The 17,338-nt window shown below is 50.0% G+C and overlaps 1 protein-coding gene across 12 annotated transcripts in view; it reads right to left on the reverse strand.

Moving 5' to 3' along the window:
• Positions 1-406: 406 nt before the first annotated feature.
• The window catches only part of Rimbp2 (RIMS binding protein 2), a 190,529-nt gene continuing 173,597 nt past the window's right edge, over positions 407-17,338 (reverse strand). For 9 of the 12 annotated variants that reach the window (XM_074061337.1, XM_074061336.1, XM_074061334.1 and 6 more), the window contains 7 exons: positions 16,362-16,458; positions 10,750-10,934; positions 9,793-9,961; positions 8,019-8,122; positions 6,606-6,677; positions 3,853-3,987; positions 407-1,820 (listed from right to left, as the gene is read on the reverse strand). In XM_074061337.1, the coding sequence (XP_073917438.1) occupies positions 1,632-1,820; positions 3,853-3,987; positions 6,606-6,677; positions 8,019-8,122; positions 9,793-9,961; positions 10,750-10,934; positions 16,362-16,458 (951 nt within the window). In that variant the 3' untranslated portion in view covers positions 407-1,631. Of the gene's footprint in view, positions 1,821-3,219; positions 3,399-3,852; positions 3,988-6,605; positions 6,678-8,018; positions 8,123-9,792; positions 9,962-10,749; positions 10,935-16,361; positions 16,459-17,338 lie in introns of those variants that run through there. The other 3 variants (XM_074061338.1, XM_074061329.1, XM_074061330.1) reach the window with 2 other exon arrangements.

Below are 17,338 nucleotides of genomic sequence, written 5' to 3' on the forward strand. Positions count from 1 at the left end.
ATCATGAGCCAGCGGATGGTGGACTGAGGAGGAAAATCTCTGTGTGGATGGGAAATTAAGCCATATCCTATTATAAAGTCGGTGTCGCTCTTTATCAATACCCCTTGAATTCCAAAGTTACCAAGGGGGAATGCTAACGAATTTGAGTTGAGTCCACAGTCCAGCAAGTCCTCTCTGTCTCTGTTGAACAGGAGTATTTCACACTCACAACACAGTGACTCGGAGCTAATGGCCTTCCGTTGATCACAAAAGGTAGTGTGAGAATGTCACATTGTGAAGTGACACCTAAAACATGGGTCAAAATTACTTTAAAAAAATAATCCCAGGACAAGTAGTAGAAAGGAATTCAGTTCTCTTACCATGATTTAAAAAAAAAATTTAAATGAAGATACAGAAGGCACAGCATTGTATAAAATAACAAATTTTATTTCTAGAAAATATTTTATACTAGCTGTACACATGCACCAAGTCCACACAGTACTTAAGCACACACTGGTTTCCCTTGAATAAATCCTACCATGAGCAATTATGTTACAGTTTACAACACAGTTTTTGAAGACACATGGGGAAAAGCTTTGTCATTCATTTAGAAACCTTCCAGAAATTACAAAGAGAGGCAACCTGAAAAGTATGTATAAAGAGTAAAAACAATTTACAAGTGGAAAGAATTACAAAAGAGCCGGCAACTTTGTAAGTCTTTTGTTCAAGTGCCAATGTAAAGATGGGTTATGGGGCCTTTGGAAGAAATTTAAATTTAGGCTGCTGTTGGTGTGACTGATGTGTCATGTGGGTGACCTTAGGTGTTGCTGTTCCTTGGTGAGTATTTGAATGTGGTATTTTGAGGACTAATGAAAGTAACAGAAATTCATTTGCCACTTTAAAAAAATGTGACAGAGAAAGCAAAGATTAGCTACAGGTCTCTGGCAGATTGAAGTACTGGTGCTTGACCAAAGGTACTTTTCTCTCCTTTGCGCTTTCTTGTAGGATTGGCTACGTAAACATTTTCTGTGTGTTACCTGGCTGACTTGGAACACGTAAGAGCAGCTTCTTAAAATGCACAGCTGTGGTGTGAAAGCAGTGTGTCAGTGAGGATGGAGACCAGGAATGCACGACACGTACAAAGGATACACGGCATTTTATTAGACAGTACAAATCATTGTGCATTTATAAGGCAGAACATCGAGGCGAATTAAACTAGGAATTTCAAGACCAGAGTCAAGGTGAAAGTTAGGCATTATGAGGCAAGCGTCTGGAAAAAGGCAGGTGGGGGGCGGGGGGAAAGGGGGTTGAAAATCATTCCTTTAAGGGAAGATGACAAATGCACAAAGGCTGGAGGTGCAGGTGGGGGGCAAGCTGCCAAGAGCCCTTCGCCCTGCTGGTCAGCAAGACGCCCCTCCCGCCTCCCGATCAGACCTTGTGGACAGGGACAGAGCAGTGACAATGGAGAGACGGGGAGGACCACACAGCCCCCCGTCTTGCGGTCGGTTTGGAGGGGACAGTAGTGCGTTTCTCTCCTGGTGTCAGGGGAGAACACGGTTTTGCTTTTTTTTAGGAAGTGCTTGAGTCATGAAAGCCCTAGTTTGGAATTAAGGAAAATCACAGAGGTTTGCAAGTTGTCCAGAAGCACACGGTCATTTCACGGCACCCAGCTTTTTCAGCAGTCTCTTCCCTTTGGAAAGCAGCCCCTTTTTCTTTCTCGAGGACATTTCCCTGCCTCTCCCAGGACTACCAGAACCCACAGATGACGCAGGTGACCCCGAATGGAGGTGGACTGTGGGGGATGGAGCTCTCCTTGTTGCCCCTGAACCCTCAGGAGGAACCTAGCAGGTACATTGTGACAGTTTGAGTGCCAACGACATCAATTCACCAGTAACATCGTACGTACTGCCCCATCGCCCACCAGCAAAGGGAAGAGGGTGGTTCGTTTCTTCTTTCAAGTTTTAATGTATGCCATGAGGACGGGCGCCCACACCCAAGGCCCCTCCGAGGGAGGGGGGATCTGGCCGGGTTTGGGTTCGGCGTCTTTGTCTTGGGAGGGGACCATCGCTTTGGCAAGGAAAGCCAAGTCAAGGTTTACTCTGTGAATTCAGACTAAAGGCAGGGCGGGGTGGGGTGGGGGGTTCCTGTAAATCAGATCAGTGGGGAAGGGACCCAAGTACAGGTCATGGTCCCAGTGGGAATTTGGATGGAAGAAAACTTTGGAGATGGCACACTGGTTGAAAGAAAAAAAAAACTAAAATGAACCTTAATTACAATCAAAGAAAGCTCAAGACCCTCACTGTCTGCTCTCTCGTCGTTGCCAGAGAACTGAGCGTGAATTTGCAATCGCTCGTGGTGAATTTCAGTAACTCCACCAGCAGTGCTTCGGGAACCGGGCTGGGGAGAGGATTTTGTTCTCATGTGTCAGAGTGTGACTGCTCTGCCCCTTTATTTCTGCAGCTGGACGTGTGCCTGCAATTGTACATTGTCACCCCTGGCTCCCGAATCCCTCGGGAGCAAAGGCCTTGCCAGCGCGAGTCTAATTCGGCAGGCGGGTGGTGTGTACCGGGGTTCGAGCTTGCTTGGATCTGAAATCAAGGTCTAAGTCTAATGGAAAACACCCAGGAATGCATCCCAAAGCACCTGAAGATACCAGCTGCCCCGGCTAGTGCGAAGGTCTGAGCTGCACACGTCGTAGGACGCCATATTGCATTGGTACACCACCAACTCAGCCTCTCGCCACCGTCCGAGCTGGGAGCGGTTGGCCTTTAAGGAGAAGCCATCTGCGTCCCCCCAGGTCACGGTGTGGTAACTCAGGGTTCAGGTCAGCATCGGGAGAGCTCAGAGCCGACACCTGGTCACCTTTGATCACGACTCGTCTGCTCACATTTTGGATTATTATTATTTTGTTTTGAAAGTAAGATTCCCTACTGTAAACATATTTAAGAGGTTGTGCTTCTCCAAGAGTGGTTAAACAATGCAACTTGCAGCTTTAATTATAAGTAGACATTGGAACACTCTCCATGTAAACAAACAATTAGCTCGTTAAGAAATATGTTCCCAAATTTGACCTTTCAAATACTCTGAATGGAAACAGGAGGAAATAACGCTTGGAAATGATTCGTTTCACTACCACGAGAGCAGTTGCTTTACAACTGAGACAACTGACAGACTAATTGATACTTTAGGTCCAATGATTGGGTTACTTTTTTTTTTTTTGAGACATATTTCTTCTCTCTCTCTCTCTCTCTCTCTCTCTCTCTCTCTCTCTCTCTCTTTCTTTAAGCCACAGTGAAGCCTTAAGTCTATCGCACTGGTCCGCTTAGGGTAGCTTAAGTCGGTATCTCTCTAGGTGTCTTCAGTTGCCACTTACGTGAAGGCTACATGCCTGGTTAGGGTGTGAAATGAACACTCTTCTTCTGCGTCCAAGAAGATGAGCGAAAAAATAAATATAGACGTGAAATAGAACAGATAAGAACTCGCGGTGATGGCAGAACGTAAAGATGAGACCCTACACGTGAATGTGGATATGCTGGAGAGGCCCTTTGACCTCTGTTACAAAACCCTAGAACCCTAACCAGGACAGCAGGTGACCATCCTTGGCCCAGACCTCACTCTGCATCAGCTGAAATGTGCACCTGTCATGGACGGTGGGCAGGCTTTGGGGTCAAGGCAAACCGAGTAGACCCAAAGGGGTCCTTGTGTGTGAAACAAACTTACTTAGAACTAAGCATTCTGGGGCACAACCCTCAGAGACGGACAGAGAAAAAAAATCTCTGGGTGTCTGCGTGTCAGCCAGGATCTGAAAATCTCAATGTTAAGATGGCATCAGAGCACATGGGGCAGGGGCAGAGGCTAAGGGGGTCGGCTTACCCTTTTGGCCTTGGTGCGCACGGGCGTGTCTTGGGAGTAGTGGGATGGCGCATCGGAAAGGTAGACCTCCACGTCGTCAGGCACTTCTTCCAGAAAGTTCGAGGGTACCAGGCCTTTCTGCCCATTCAGTTCCCCCTGAAAACAAGGCAGGGGACAGAAGTAGTATTCATTTTTCTAGAACCCACCGCTTGCTTTCGCTCAGAGTACAGATGCAGAGGGACTCTATTCCGAAAGGGACACTGGGTCCCCATCATAAGACGAACCTTGGCCACCAGCTGAAATACGAGCTCCATCTGCGTTTAGTCCAAGGGGCCGAGGTGATTGGAGGAGCCACTCAGGATGGAAGGTTCCTTGGTGCCCCGGGTTGGCTGGTTTTCAAGCTCAGCCAATCTTAGAGTGGTCGGGGGCTTTTGAAAGAGCCCACTGTGGGGCTGGAGAGGTAAGGCAGTGCCCCCCAGCTTCCATAGCATGCACAGGCCCAGGACTCCGTCTCCAGCACCGCAAAACAAACAAAAAGAAAGTCCCATGGCCCTAGCACCCAGACTGGTATACCCTGGGGGGCAGAAAGCAGGTGGTCCCCAAGCAAGAGAGCGTGGAGCTGTGAGTCCCTCAGCTCTCTGTTCTTCCTGCTCTCATATGTGATATGCTCTCGTAAAAATCCAACAACACAAGGAAAATCAAAGTGTGGTGACAGTGACACCTCCTGAGATCCACGCTGCAGATACACATCTACACGTGGGCTGCATCCAGCTCAGCAAAAGTCCAGTTGCCCGCTGGACGCCTGTCAGTACCAAGGGGTGTCCCCGCTGCCGTGTCTCTTCCTCCCCAGACGCCCTAACACTAACCAGCCCCAGAAGTGTGCACACCGAGTTCAAGAATGGCCCCTGGCTGGGAGCAGTGGTGCATGCCTGTAGTCCCAGCTGCTCGGGAGGCCAAGGCAGGAGGATGGCTTGAGCCCAGAAGTGCGCAACACAGCAAGTCCCCATCTCAAAAGCAAGCAATAAAAATTGGTCCCCAACAGCACAGGATTGTGTTTCCTCATTTATAAGGTCAGGGGATGACATAAAAGCATCAGCCTACTATGTCAAAATTAAAAATCTTTTGTGATAAGGGGCCCGATCGATAGAGTAATAAGGCAGTCTATAAGATGGGATAAAATATTTAGAAATAATAATAATCTATTAAGGTGTTAATATCCACAATATATAAAGAGCTCCTACAATGCAACACACACAAAAAAATAGACATTTCTCCAAAAAAAGATATCCAAATGGCCAAGAAATTCTTGAAAAGAGCAGCCTTGCTCCTCACTGGGAAAACGGAAACGATAGGACATCGGCTGCTATCAAGAGACCACCGTCCCCAAACGAAACCACACAGCCAGACAAAAACCAGAGGCTAACGCGTGTCGTGAGGGTGGGGGGAACCCAGAGCCTGGTGCCCATCGGCGGGAGTCACATGGGGCAGGTGTCCAGGAGAGCAGTAGGGCAGCTTCTCAAAAATCTAAAACTGGAGTTTCCACACCACCTAGCAATTCCACCTCTGGGTATATACCCCGAAGAACTGAAAGTCAGATCTCAAAAAGGCGTGTCTACACAACCCATGTCCATACTGCATCCATTGATGGAGGACTGGAAAAACAAAATGTGATCTCTACGTACAAAGGAATATTATTCAGCCTTAAAAAAGGAAAAACTGATTCTGACACATGCTACAACATGGATGAACGTGGAGGACGTTATTCAGAGTGAAGTGAGTCGATGACGACACTGGGGACATTGTGGATTATGGGATGGCAAAGGGAGGGCTGACGGAGGAGCAGGTACTTGTTCTGCTCATGGGACAGAGAGGAACTGAGAAGGCGAGGGGAGGATATTGCAAAGTTAGGATCCATAAAATATGAGGAAGTTAGCTCTCTTGGGACAGTTAGGGTTGGACAAGTCAGTGAAGAAGAGTCCCAGGCAATCTAAAATTTGAAAAGAGACACCCCCAGGACACCCTGGCGGGGGGCAGATGGTGTGGGAGCCGTACTGAAAGGTCAGATTCCCCACAGCTGATGGGGTGCTGGAGATGGACGGTGAGGGCAGTGTCTAACATCTCTGAGGATTTACTGATTGGTTTATTTTGTGTGCATTTCACTTCTTTCTCTAAAAGAAAATTTCTTTATTAAAAAATCACCTAGAAAATCACATCAAATGCCTGGATGTGGCAATTTTAAATGTCAGGATACAAACGCATTTATTTTCCCCACAGTTTACAGACACGGAAAGCACCGGCATTAGCAAAAAGGTAAAAGCAAGAGTATGGTTCTGGTTTTCTATATTTTATGCAAAAGAGAACTCAGGGGCTGGGTTCTAATCCTGGCTACTCCGGAGTGGAGATTGTGAGGATCACCTTGACGTCAGCCTGGGCTAAAAGGTAGCAAGACCCCCTTCCCCTTCTCAACCAGCACAGCAGGCAGGATGGCACAATCCTATAATCCCAACTACAAGAAAGACCGAGGTAAGGAGTGGGGGCCTGGCTCACGTAGTAGAGCGCCCGTATCGAGTGTGAAACCCTGAGTTCAAATCCCAGTACCACCAAACAAACAAAAAACACAGTGAAGACAGCAAGCAAGGCAATATTTTCATCAAGCCTCATAAAGATCATAGTTCATGCATAATTTTAAGAGAAAGAAAGAACAGACGAGCAAAAAAAAAAAAAGAATACACAGAACGAATGAAAAGGTGCTTCTTGATGCTTCAAAAACTTACGTAATAAAATCCATCTTCATCGATGTCACCGAAAACAGTAATAATGTCTCCCGTGCAAAATGGAAGCTCAGCCTGCAGAGGTGGAGCGCGGTTAGGAACCACCCTGCTTCACAGGGTTCTTCCTCAGAACAAGCCCTTTGGATTTCCCGTAGGATTTGGTGTAACCTTTACTCTCTCAGTCCAGCAAAGAAACTAATGGTGGCTCTGTCTGTCCCCAGCCTTCTGGAGTCACTATAACTACATAAATCCTGCTCTCTCCAATTAAAAACCCAACTCAGTTGTTAACTAATGTCCGTCTGTTAAGTGGCGGCCGTGTCAGGCACGATGGGGACACAACTCCCTGTCCTCAGGGATAAAGTTGTGCCCACGTCTCCGACCACGGACCCTAGTACAACACAGACACACAGATCTACCAAAGGACACCTTAAAACAGAAGACCCTTCTAAACAGGAAGCCAGGGGAATGAAGTTGAGGAGGGTCAGAGGTCACAGAAATGCCCTGGATGGACAGGGATTTGGAGACACTGGCTATGGGCAGGGCCCCTGTGGTGCCTCAGCCATCACTGTTAAGTCGTTTTCTGCCTTGGTGATGCCAGGTGCACAGTGGGGTGGCAGTAGGAACCTAGAATGGCAGCACCCCTTTCCTCCACTTTCCATGTGTGTGAGGTCCTTGTGCTAGACTGTGGCTGAGTGACCACGTGAACTTCTGTGGCTCTTATTTTTATTTTGCTCTTAAAGGTGACCCTATAATTCCATTGCCAGTGGAGGTGGGTCACAGCTGTCAGTGGGGGCGCAGGGAAACAGGGCTTAGGGACAGTTTGTCAGTACAGCAAGACCCCCATGCCAAGACCCCCGGTGGTGTCTGAAACTGCACCATGCTATCAAACCCTCTAGGCACCATGTTTTTTTTTGATACACATCTGTGACAAACATTAAGAGAGTGACAATAACTAACTGATGCAATCGGACGATTGTAATGTACGTTGTACTGAAGTGACGTCAGTGTGTTGGCCCCACTGCCACAGGGAAGGTGGCAGACGCAGTGTGTGTGTGCTGGACAAGGACTTTCAGGGGGACAGAGCAGGACGGTGAGGTTTTGTCATGCTACTGAGAACAGCAATTTCAACTCAGCTGCTTATTTCTGGAATTGCCCACTAACAGTTTTGGACCGTGGCTGACTATAGGTAGCTGAAACTGTGACTACGGTGGGAGGGGATGCCGGGAGGGGATGCCGTGGCTGGTCATGTCCCTGAGAATAAGGCTGTTTGTGGTCCCTAAGGCAGGCATTGGCTTGCGGCCCTTCCTACGAAGACTCGAGATGGCAACGTGGGTCTGGTGTGGCATGCATGGTCTGCTCTGTCATCACCCCTGGTCTGTCATCTCGGGTCAGTGTGAAACCACGCCTGGCTGGTACCTCAACGTCCACATTCGGTGAGCTTTCTCTTGGGTCATAGTCGTACAGAGCCACCATTCTTCCTGTTGACACAGAGGGAAGCCGGCCACTTCTTCTACTTCTCTCTGTGAAATCATGAAGGGAAGAAGGAAGCCACCAATGTCATCCCCAAATTGGCACCGTCCCTTGCTCAGTACCACACCTTGACATACGCCATCCCCCGCAGGCCTGTGCCACGGGACAATCCTCAGCAAACGTTTATCGGGGCCAGGCGCCTTGGCCTGTGATGCTTGTGTTTTTGCTGTAGAATGGGTCTCGCTTCACAGGACAGCTGCCTTTCTCCCCAGTGTGTAGTAGGCCAGGGGGCTCTGTGAGGTAGACCCCCTCCCACAGTGACCAGGGGGCTGTGTGGGGCAGGGACCCCTCCCACAGTGACCAGGGGGCTGTGTGGGGCAGGAACCCCCTCCCACAGTGACCAGGGGGCTGAGTGGGACAGGGACCCCCTCCCACAGTGAGTCCAGGGATTCAGGCTGGCACAGAGCAGCCAGGACCGGGAAGGCCCAGCTGGCAAGCCGGAAGGTCTGGTGGCTGCTCAGGGCAGAACACTTTCACAGACGCTTTTCCCCGTAGCTACAATGTCAGCGTTCGGCCTGTCAGCTTTGAGGATGACCTTCCCAGTGACATCACCATAGGACAAGTCACAACCTAAGCCTGGTTCCTCTGACAACAGAACGAAAGGCATCTTATCCCCTTGGTCACACAGAGTGAGCCCTGCTCCTGCACGGCATGCCTTGTAGACATCACGGGGTGGGTGACAGAGCCGTGCCTGTCTTTGAAATCCTCATGGCTACTTCAGGAAAGGAGACCACAACCACGAGGGACACAGAGACTCCCGGCCTCATTGAAGGACAGAATATTCACACTGACCTCAAACAGCAGGTGTGGCCTTCATTTTGCATTGAGCTCATTAAGACCAGAAAAGGTCGAAATTTTTTTTTTAATTTTGTGATTATCTTTAAAAGTACCCATATTCTTTGAGCCATAGAGTTTGTCTTTGGTTTAGAAGTTAATCTAATGTTTTTGAGTATTAAACCCTTCATATGAATGAGATAGAATGGATCTTCCTACAGCTGAGTAGAAAAAGGAGGGACTTTTTATAACTAGATTTTCCTTGCACATGGGAAAAAATAAAGGTAATGTTGCTTTTTTTCACCAATATCGAGAATTAAAACCAGGGCCTCAAATATGAGAGGCAAATACCCTCCCACTTCAGCTGGACTCTCAGATCCCTTTTTTAAATTTTTACTGAGCCAGGGTCTTGCTACCTTTGCCTGGGCTGGCTGCCTCCTGCCTCCACCTACTGAGCAGCTGGGATTACAGGTGAGCACCACCACACCTGGCTGGTAACGTTGCTTTGACCCTGTGACAATCCATTAGCCATTTTCTAGCTGGTGTTTGCAGACTGACTCGAGATAAATGAAGGAGTGTAGTGGATGCACAAAACTGCCCTGGAAGAAGCACAGCCCTGCCTGTCACCCTTGAAAATTCACTGTGGACAGACTGATGTGTGACACACAGAGCGAAAAGACAGGTGGTCATTTGTTTTGTAGGTGTCTAGGCATGAAAGGCGTTTAGCAGACAAGGCTGCACTTCATCTCCCATCATATTATCTGTGCTTCACAAACACTGGGGTACACATGTGACCCTCCGGGGCTTTTGCAGCCCTGATTTGCCTTGTCCCCTACTCCCAACTCTGAGACCCCACTGTTTTGTGCTGGGCAGGGACTGCACTCACCTATTTTCTCCACAGGTGTGTTCAGAGGGAGAAAGCCTTGTCTCAGTAGCTGATCCATCATCTCCTCGTCGTCCGCTTGGATCTCAGAGACCATGTTACAAGGAATGAGGCCGAGACGGGTGCAGGTCTCCCCTCGGTAGAACCCGTCTGCATCTTTATCCCCATAGACCTGGAGTCACGGGAAAAACCAAAGCATTGTGACTGGCTGGTTCAGAAATACATCAGCCCCACTTGCAGCAGTCAGGTACAGTCAAAAACACCTTTAAGTCAGGTGCCGGTGGCTGACGCCTGTCATCCCAGCTACTCAGGAGGCAGAGATCAGGAGGATCACAGTTCAAAGCCAGCTCAGGCAAATAGTTCATAAGACCCTATCACAGAAAAACCCATCACAAAAGATTGGGCTGGTGGAGTGGCTCGAGGTGAAGGCCCTGAGTTCAAGCCCCAGTACAGCAAAAAAAAAAAAAAAAAAAAAACCCCACCACCACGACCAGCAAAAAACCTTTAAACTAAAATACATCTATAAAGTCCTATTAAGTCACCTGCACAAAGCATCCTCATGCATGCTGTGACTGTGTGTGGGCCCCTGTCACTATGACTGACTCGTGGCCAGTTTCCCCTCCCTTCCTTGCTTTCCTCCTGCTTCCTCCCTTTTCCTTCCCACCTGTCAGCCCGGTTACAGTCTTCTTTTAAAATTCAGAGTCTGAGCAGCAGACACCTGATAGGACCTGCTGGTCACGATCCTGTAAGACTGGCAGGTGAAGGTGTACCCTTCCCGGTGACGTGGAAGCAGGTTCTGCCCCAGGTGTGAGGCTGTCACCATGCTGAGCCATCTCCTCTGATGGCCCCCACAGCTGCTGCCACTGTGGTGTGGGGGGAGCTGGGCAGCCCTCTCAGAGCTGTCATTTGACCCCATCTCACCCCACGTCCAGCGCTGATGTGGCCTGGCGCCGGGCTCACCTTGATGATCTGTCCTTCTTTGAAGGGGAGCTCCTCTTCAGCTGCGTCGGGGTTCGGGGACATGGTGAGTGGGTCGTAGTCAAACAGAGCCACGAAGATGCGTGCCGGGAGCTCCTCGGTGCCGGGGTCGGTCTCCGACTCTTCGTAGAAATCTGGAGAGAGGCGGTCTTGCCGGACATAGTCGTCTGGGAACAAATGGGGGCAAAACCCAAGGCCAGGTGACCTCATGCAAGGGCACACGGTCACCCTCGAAATGTGGCTGTGGAAAGGATAAAGGTGACCATGGTCATAAACTCTCTGTCTCTGGCTGGCTGGCTGTCTGTCTGTCTCCCTCTGGGCTTAGCATGGGCCGCAGAAGCAGGTAACTATTTCAGAACATGACCTCACTCGGAGCCCAGCCGCACTGCGCGTGGAAAGCAGAGAGCATACGGCACTTCCTGTCCGTGGCTCGGCCACCGCAGGTGCGCAAGGCCCGCAAGTGTCAGCGTGTGACCCCCACGGGACGCCCTGGCTCCCCTCCCCGGGGACCCTCCATGCTCCAGAGAGCATACGGCACAGGCACGTGGGTGTCCAAAACGCATGCTTGTCTTAGTCCAAGTTCAGGGTAGCTGACTGAGCTGACGACTTAGCTCTGAGTATTTAATACCAGCAACAAACACTCTTCACGGCACTCAATCGATGACTGCCCGGCAAAAGCGGGCTTCCACTCTGCCCACCACCCAGCTTCTAAAAGTGATTCTTTTTGAAATCCTGATGTACATGCAGACCGGTTCACATGGATCACTACACGTCAGGCGTGCAGTCCTCCCACTTCACGTGCAGGGACGGGCTCCAGAAGCCCCCAGGCAAAACCCAGGACACTCAGCTCCTTCAGTGAAATGGTCTTGTGTCGCCTCGAACCTACCCAACCCTCCTCTTGCTTCAAACCATCCCTGGGTGACTTACATTGTCTAACTAAACGTCAATCCTGTAGAAATACTCATTCCAGGGGACTGTGGCAAGAAAGACAGCCCAGGTGTAATTTTTTTCAAGTATTTTCTATCTGCAATTGGTTGTGGAACCTGCAGATGTGTGGGCGTGTTTATGTTTCTATAGAGAGACAGACAGACAGACAGGGAGACGGAGGCTCTGGGGAATGATGTTCTCCTGACTGTGTAAGAGGGTCTCAGAACCCCAGCGGCAGGGCGGGAGGATGACAGGGGAAGTCCAGCCCAAGCGCTGTTCCTAGCATGTGACAGGTGTCGGGACGGGGAGAACACAGGTGTGCGGAAGAGGACAGGGCAGGTCGTCAGGAAGGAGCAAACAATTTGGCCTCCTTCACCAGCAAGAAAATTGGTAGAAGAATAAAACGCCCTTATTAGCTGCAGGGGAGCCTTCCTTCTAAAACGCAGTGACCGGTTTACACAGTTTAAACGCGGGATCCTTCCAGGGACCAAGGTAATGTAGCTTTTGTCGCTGTTGTCTAGGTAATCCAGATTTTGGTGTGACTTTTCGCTTTGTTGTGTCGTGATTTTACTTTTCAAACGGAAGGCTTTCTTTGTTGCTTCACAGTGGCTTCGACGTTGTTGACAGTCCACGATGATACCTGATGATTCTTTTCATCTGACTTCAAATGTCACCTAAAGATGGGACAAAGCTGGTGTGGAGCCAGTCAGCCGCCTGTGAAAATCCCTCGCACACAGGTACACAGCTGCTTCTCACGCTGAGCGTGGTACAAGACAAGTCACCCCTTAATGTCTGTGGGCGCAAAGCCACACCATCCACAGCCCGGGGTGGCTGCACCGTGAGGAGCACCTGGACACCAAAGCCAGCAAAGAGACCCTGCCGTCTTCCAGCAAGGTTCCTTCTGGGGTGGGCAGGACAGCCCATGCTGTGACAGTCACTCATGGGTGCTTTAGGGAGGCAAGGGGATGGGAGGACAGAGATGGGTCAAGCCCTTGCAATTGAAATAAAGCCATCAGTATGAAATGGCCACAGTGTACCTTCCCCAGAGAGGGAGTGCCGGACGTGGTGTGACAGCTGCCCTGTGTGGGAGAATGGTGGCCTCCATGGCAAGTGTAGGATCTGGTCCCTCTGGGAATGCAGTAAGCAACTGGGAGGCTTTGTTTTTCTTGGTGGCTCCACTGAGGGACACCCTGCATGTCTGGCCCTGGAGGGAGTGGACATTGCACTGCCCTGCTGGGGTCATCCTAGGCCAGGAGCTGGGGGTCTAAGACAGGGGTCTGAGTCGGGTGACTGTGCACGTGTGGTCTGGCTAGTGACTCAGAGACCGGCCAGCCCCCAAGAGAATAAGCACTGTCTTCCATGGGGAACACAACTTCCTCACTACCTGCCTGACACCAGCCACCGTCACTGTCGCCATCCCTGTGAGGTCTTCACAGAGAAAGGGGGTTAACCAGAAAATGTCTTCTACAGTGTCCCTGTTTCTTGTACGGCAGGGCTCTCCGTGTTTAAAGGGCTGAACTTTGTTGATGTAGTGATGCATCTTTGCAATCTCCTCTCTGGACACAGATGGAAAGAGCCACACTTTCTTGCCCTGAGGCCCAGCAGGTAAATGACCAGGACAGTGGTAGAAGAGGGAGGAGAGACTGAGTCAATTCTTGAAAACAGGTCAGTGCTCAACCATGACGCCTCAGGCCTTCCGTCTCACAGGTAGATGAACCAGACCCATGCGAAGAACAGAAGCTATGCAGGGGGCCCATGCTCAACGGTGAGGACCCCCTTTCTGCCACTTAAATGGCTTCAGAGCAATCAGACATGGGGCTACATAATGCTGCCTTTAAATCATGAAGATCACTGTTTACCTTTTTTTAATTTTGGAAACCAGAGGATATCCAAAGTTACAGTATTTCTACTTAACTGTAGATCCCTTGCTTATTAAAAATGTATACATAGAGAGCCTGTAGTGCACAGACCTAACTGCCTCTGAAAAGGGGATTTGGTCTTTGGCAGGATAGATGTCCTCATAGGAAAGTGGAACTCAGTAAGGACAGAGGACGATGCTGTCTGACCAGTGGTCACACGTCACCCACCACTCACTCCTGGGCCCCTTCACCTCACTCTTCCACTTGGCAGGTGACAAGTACGCTCCTCTGAAGCTTCCGTGGGCGCACACACATAAATGCACATGCGTGGAAAGGGCATGGTGTAAACTATGCTTTCTTCTGTTTTTTTGGGCTGCTCCAAGATGAGACTAAGAACAATTAATTACCGTGGATTTATGGGCTAATCTTTTCTGAGTACATCGTTAAGATGCTTTTTCTTTGTGATGGTGTTGACACAGAATTCCTCTCTTTGGGACCAATCTAAAAAGTGTCTTGTTACCATTAAGACATAGGCAGCCTTTTGAAATTTCCACCTAAAGAAAAGTCCAGCCAGCCCTGGCAAGGCCCCGAAGGGTGTCTAAACCTCTCAGGGAGTGACTCCCTGACAAACAGGGATGTTTTTCCCTTTACTCTCTCAGCTGGTCATTTGTCACAGAACAAGTTTCAGTTCTTGGTCCTAAGAGACTGGAATAGAAGATTCAACCACGCCTCTTCCAAAGGACATGTAACCGCCCAGAGCATTAACGGGGGCACCTGCTTGGCCATCCCGGATCAGCTCGCAGGCAGAGCTGTGGCCTGTCACCGTCACTCACTCCTCTTACAAGCAAGTGGATACTTGGAACGGAGCTGAGCCCGGAACAGGATGGGCCTCTCGCACCTCGTACCTCAGCACAGGAAGCCAACAGACAGGTCGTGGATTTGACCTTGAAGGATGCACTTGAGCCCAGCGTTGTCAGGGGGAGCTCACTGTGGTTGAGCCCTGGAAGGCATCGGGCTCAGCACACACGCAGCCCCCCCCAGCCACTGACGGCTAAAACCGCTGGTCTCTGGGCCCGATTGAGTGTCTTCTGTTTTTCAGTTAAGTGAAAATGTTGTTTTTCTTTCGAGGATCTTTAACATTTCATGACATTTTTACTGATAGAAACAGAAGTCTCATAAAAATGGTAACTTTTCCTCTGTGGTTCACGTGAAGAAGAAAAGTCTAGAAGGGCTGACTTCAGAGGATCCATTCAGGACTTCCTCATCCTGAGTGGACAGGGAAGTGAGCGGCTCTTCGAACCGTTAGCGTGTGATTAGAGCCAGCTTTCAAACTGACGTCCTCAAGTTGAGCCCGGAAACGCCAAATCCAGGAGTTTTGTTCCCAGCTGTGGTCCCCCTGCTGTGGTGTATGTGTGCACTGTGTGGATGTGTGCATGTGTGCATATGTGTGTGTGTACTGTGTGCAGTGTGTGTACAGTGTTGTGTGTACTGTGTTTACTGTGTGGATGCGTGTGTGCACTGTGTGGATGTGATGTGTGTGCACTGTGTGTGTGCACTGTGTAGATGTGTGGATATGTGTGTATGTACTGTGTGCACTGTGTGTGCACTGTACGGATGTGATGTGTGTGTGTACCATGTGCACTCTGGTGTGTGCGTGCACTGTTGTAGATGTGTGGATGTAATGTGTGTGCACTGTGTGCTGTGTGTGCACTGTGTAGATATGTGGATATGTGTGTATGTACTGTGTGCACTGTACGGATCTGATGTGTGTGTGTACCATGTGCACTCTGGTGTGTGTGTGCACTGTGTAGATGTGTGGATGTGATGTGTGTGCACTGTGTAGATGTGCGGATATGTGTGTATGCACTGTGTGCACTGTGTGTGCACTGTATGGATATGACATGTGTGTGTATACCATGGGCACTCTGGTGTGTGTGTGCACTGTGTAGATGTGTGCATGTGATGTGTGTGTACTGTGTGTGTGCTGTGTGTGCACTGTGTAGATGTGCGGATATGTGTGTATGCACTGTGTGCACTGTACGGATGTGATGTGTGTGTGTACCATGTGCACTCTGGTGTGTGTGTGCACTGCGTAGATGTGTGCATGTGATGTGTGTGTACTGTGTGTGTGCTGTGTGTACACTTATGTGTGCATGTTTTCACAAAATCCTGGCTCGCTTGGGCTGATTCCAGGGTCCTCTTGTCATGATACTTCTTGGAACTGTGACTCCATGACTTCACACACAATACCATCTGACCTCAGCCACCCCCACCACAGCAGACTGATGACAATGACCGCTTGACAAGTGTTCAGAACCACCGGCCGAATCCCAAAGGTACTTGTGAGAATGGAGTGCGTGCTACGGGGTGTGGTAAGGGAGGACGGGGCATTCAGCCTCCCAGTGTGTCCAGACCTTGTGCCCGGCTGCCCACACAGGCAGCTCTCCTCCACTCAGGGCTTACCTGACTATTTGGGGTGCACCCCCCAACTTCTGCCACCTCTCAGGCTTGGACCCTGAGCACCTTGAGTGCTGGCACTCTCAGTCCCTTTGAGGTGAAGCTGGGAAAGCTGTGGGCCAAAAATCGGCAGAGATGTGTGTAACCACAAGGCCAGTAGATGCCTGGGGAACCCTAACAAATAGACCTGGTGTCTTGCTGTGCTGTGCCCGCCTTCTTTTTGCCATAAATAATCCAGACTTCTCTCTACTTATTGAAAATGCTATTCCCACTTTTTTTAGTGTTTGGATCAAAGACAGCCACACACTCTGTGTTGGAAAGAACAAGAAAGATATTAAGCAGGCCACTAACCGATCGTCGGCCGGGGCCTCTGAGGACCAGTGCTGCCGTGGGAACTCCTCCGGCCCCCGTGATCAGCCCGTCCCGCCAACACTGTGTTTCCTAAAATCTAGAGACAGAACAACGATGGTCACAGCCTCTCCATCCTTGGGAAGGAAAGAATAAGTTAGCCAAATCAATCCCGATTGGAAGCGAAAGCTCTAAAGGCAACTAAACTTAGCTTTTAACTGAAAGGTTAGCTGAATGACCCGGGAGAGAAACACGCTGGTCCCCTGGCCCCTTTTCTACATCAGGGTTGCGTTTGGACACGCTGCAGGTGGGTGGGTGCAAAAATGAGTATACAGGAGGATCTTTTCATTGTGGCTACTGCTGCTGAGGCCAAATACTTCAGACCCAGGTGACCGTGGTTTAAGTATGGCTCAGGGTACCTTTCGCCTCTGTGAATGCTAGCCCTCGCCCGGCTCAATGCGCCCTGCCCCCGGCTGTCACAGTGAGGAAGGCGTGACAGTTTTCAATGTCCTACTTGGCAGACAGAAGTCATGTGAGATGTCTGAAAACTCAGGGAGGATTGCTCCTGCGTGTCACCAGCCTTCATAACTGTTGGCGATCTGATGGGTCCCCTTTCTGGGGATGTCCACCTCTTGTTTGGTCTAGAGGTCAGAACTGGTTAAGGACAATCACAGCAAAGCCTGCAGCTTACTAGCAAGCAGGTTGACTGAGGCCGTGCAGGGACGCAGGAGCAGGGGAAGGTGTACCTGTGGCGATGGTGAGACTGGGCAGCCATGGGGCATGGTGGCACCTGGCGTGGACAAGTGGCAAAGGGGGCACTCTCAGACCAGGCCTGGCGCCGTGCTGATGGCCCAGCTGTGCACCCAATGACACACTCAGCATGGTGGGAGTCAATGCTCGGACCAGAGGACACTATACAGAGATGAGTGAAGCCCTGGATGGACCCCCACCAACAACTCCAGTCCCCAAGGCAAGGGACT

Source organism: Castor canadensis, chromosome 18 (assembly GCF_047511655.1).
Source record: "Castor canadensis chromosome 18, mCasCan1.hap1v2, whole genome shotgun sequence".
NCBI lineage: Eukaryota > Metazoa > Chordata > Mammalia > Rodentia > Castoridae > Castor > Castor canadensis.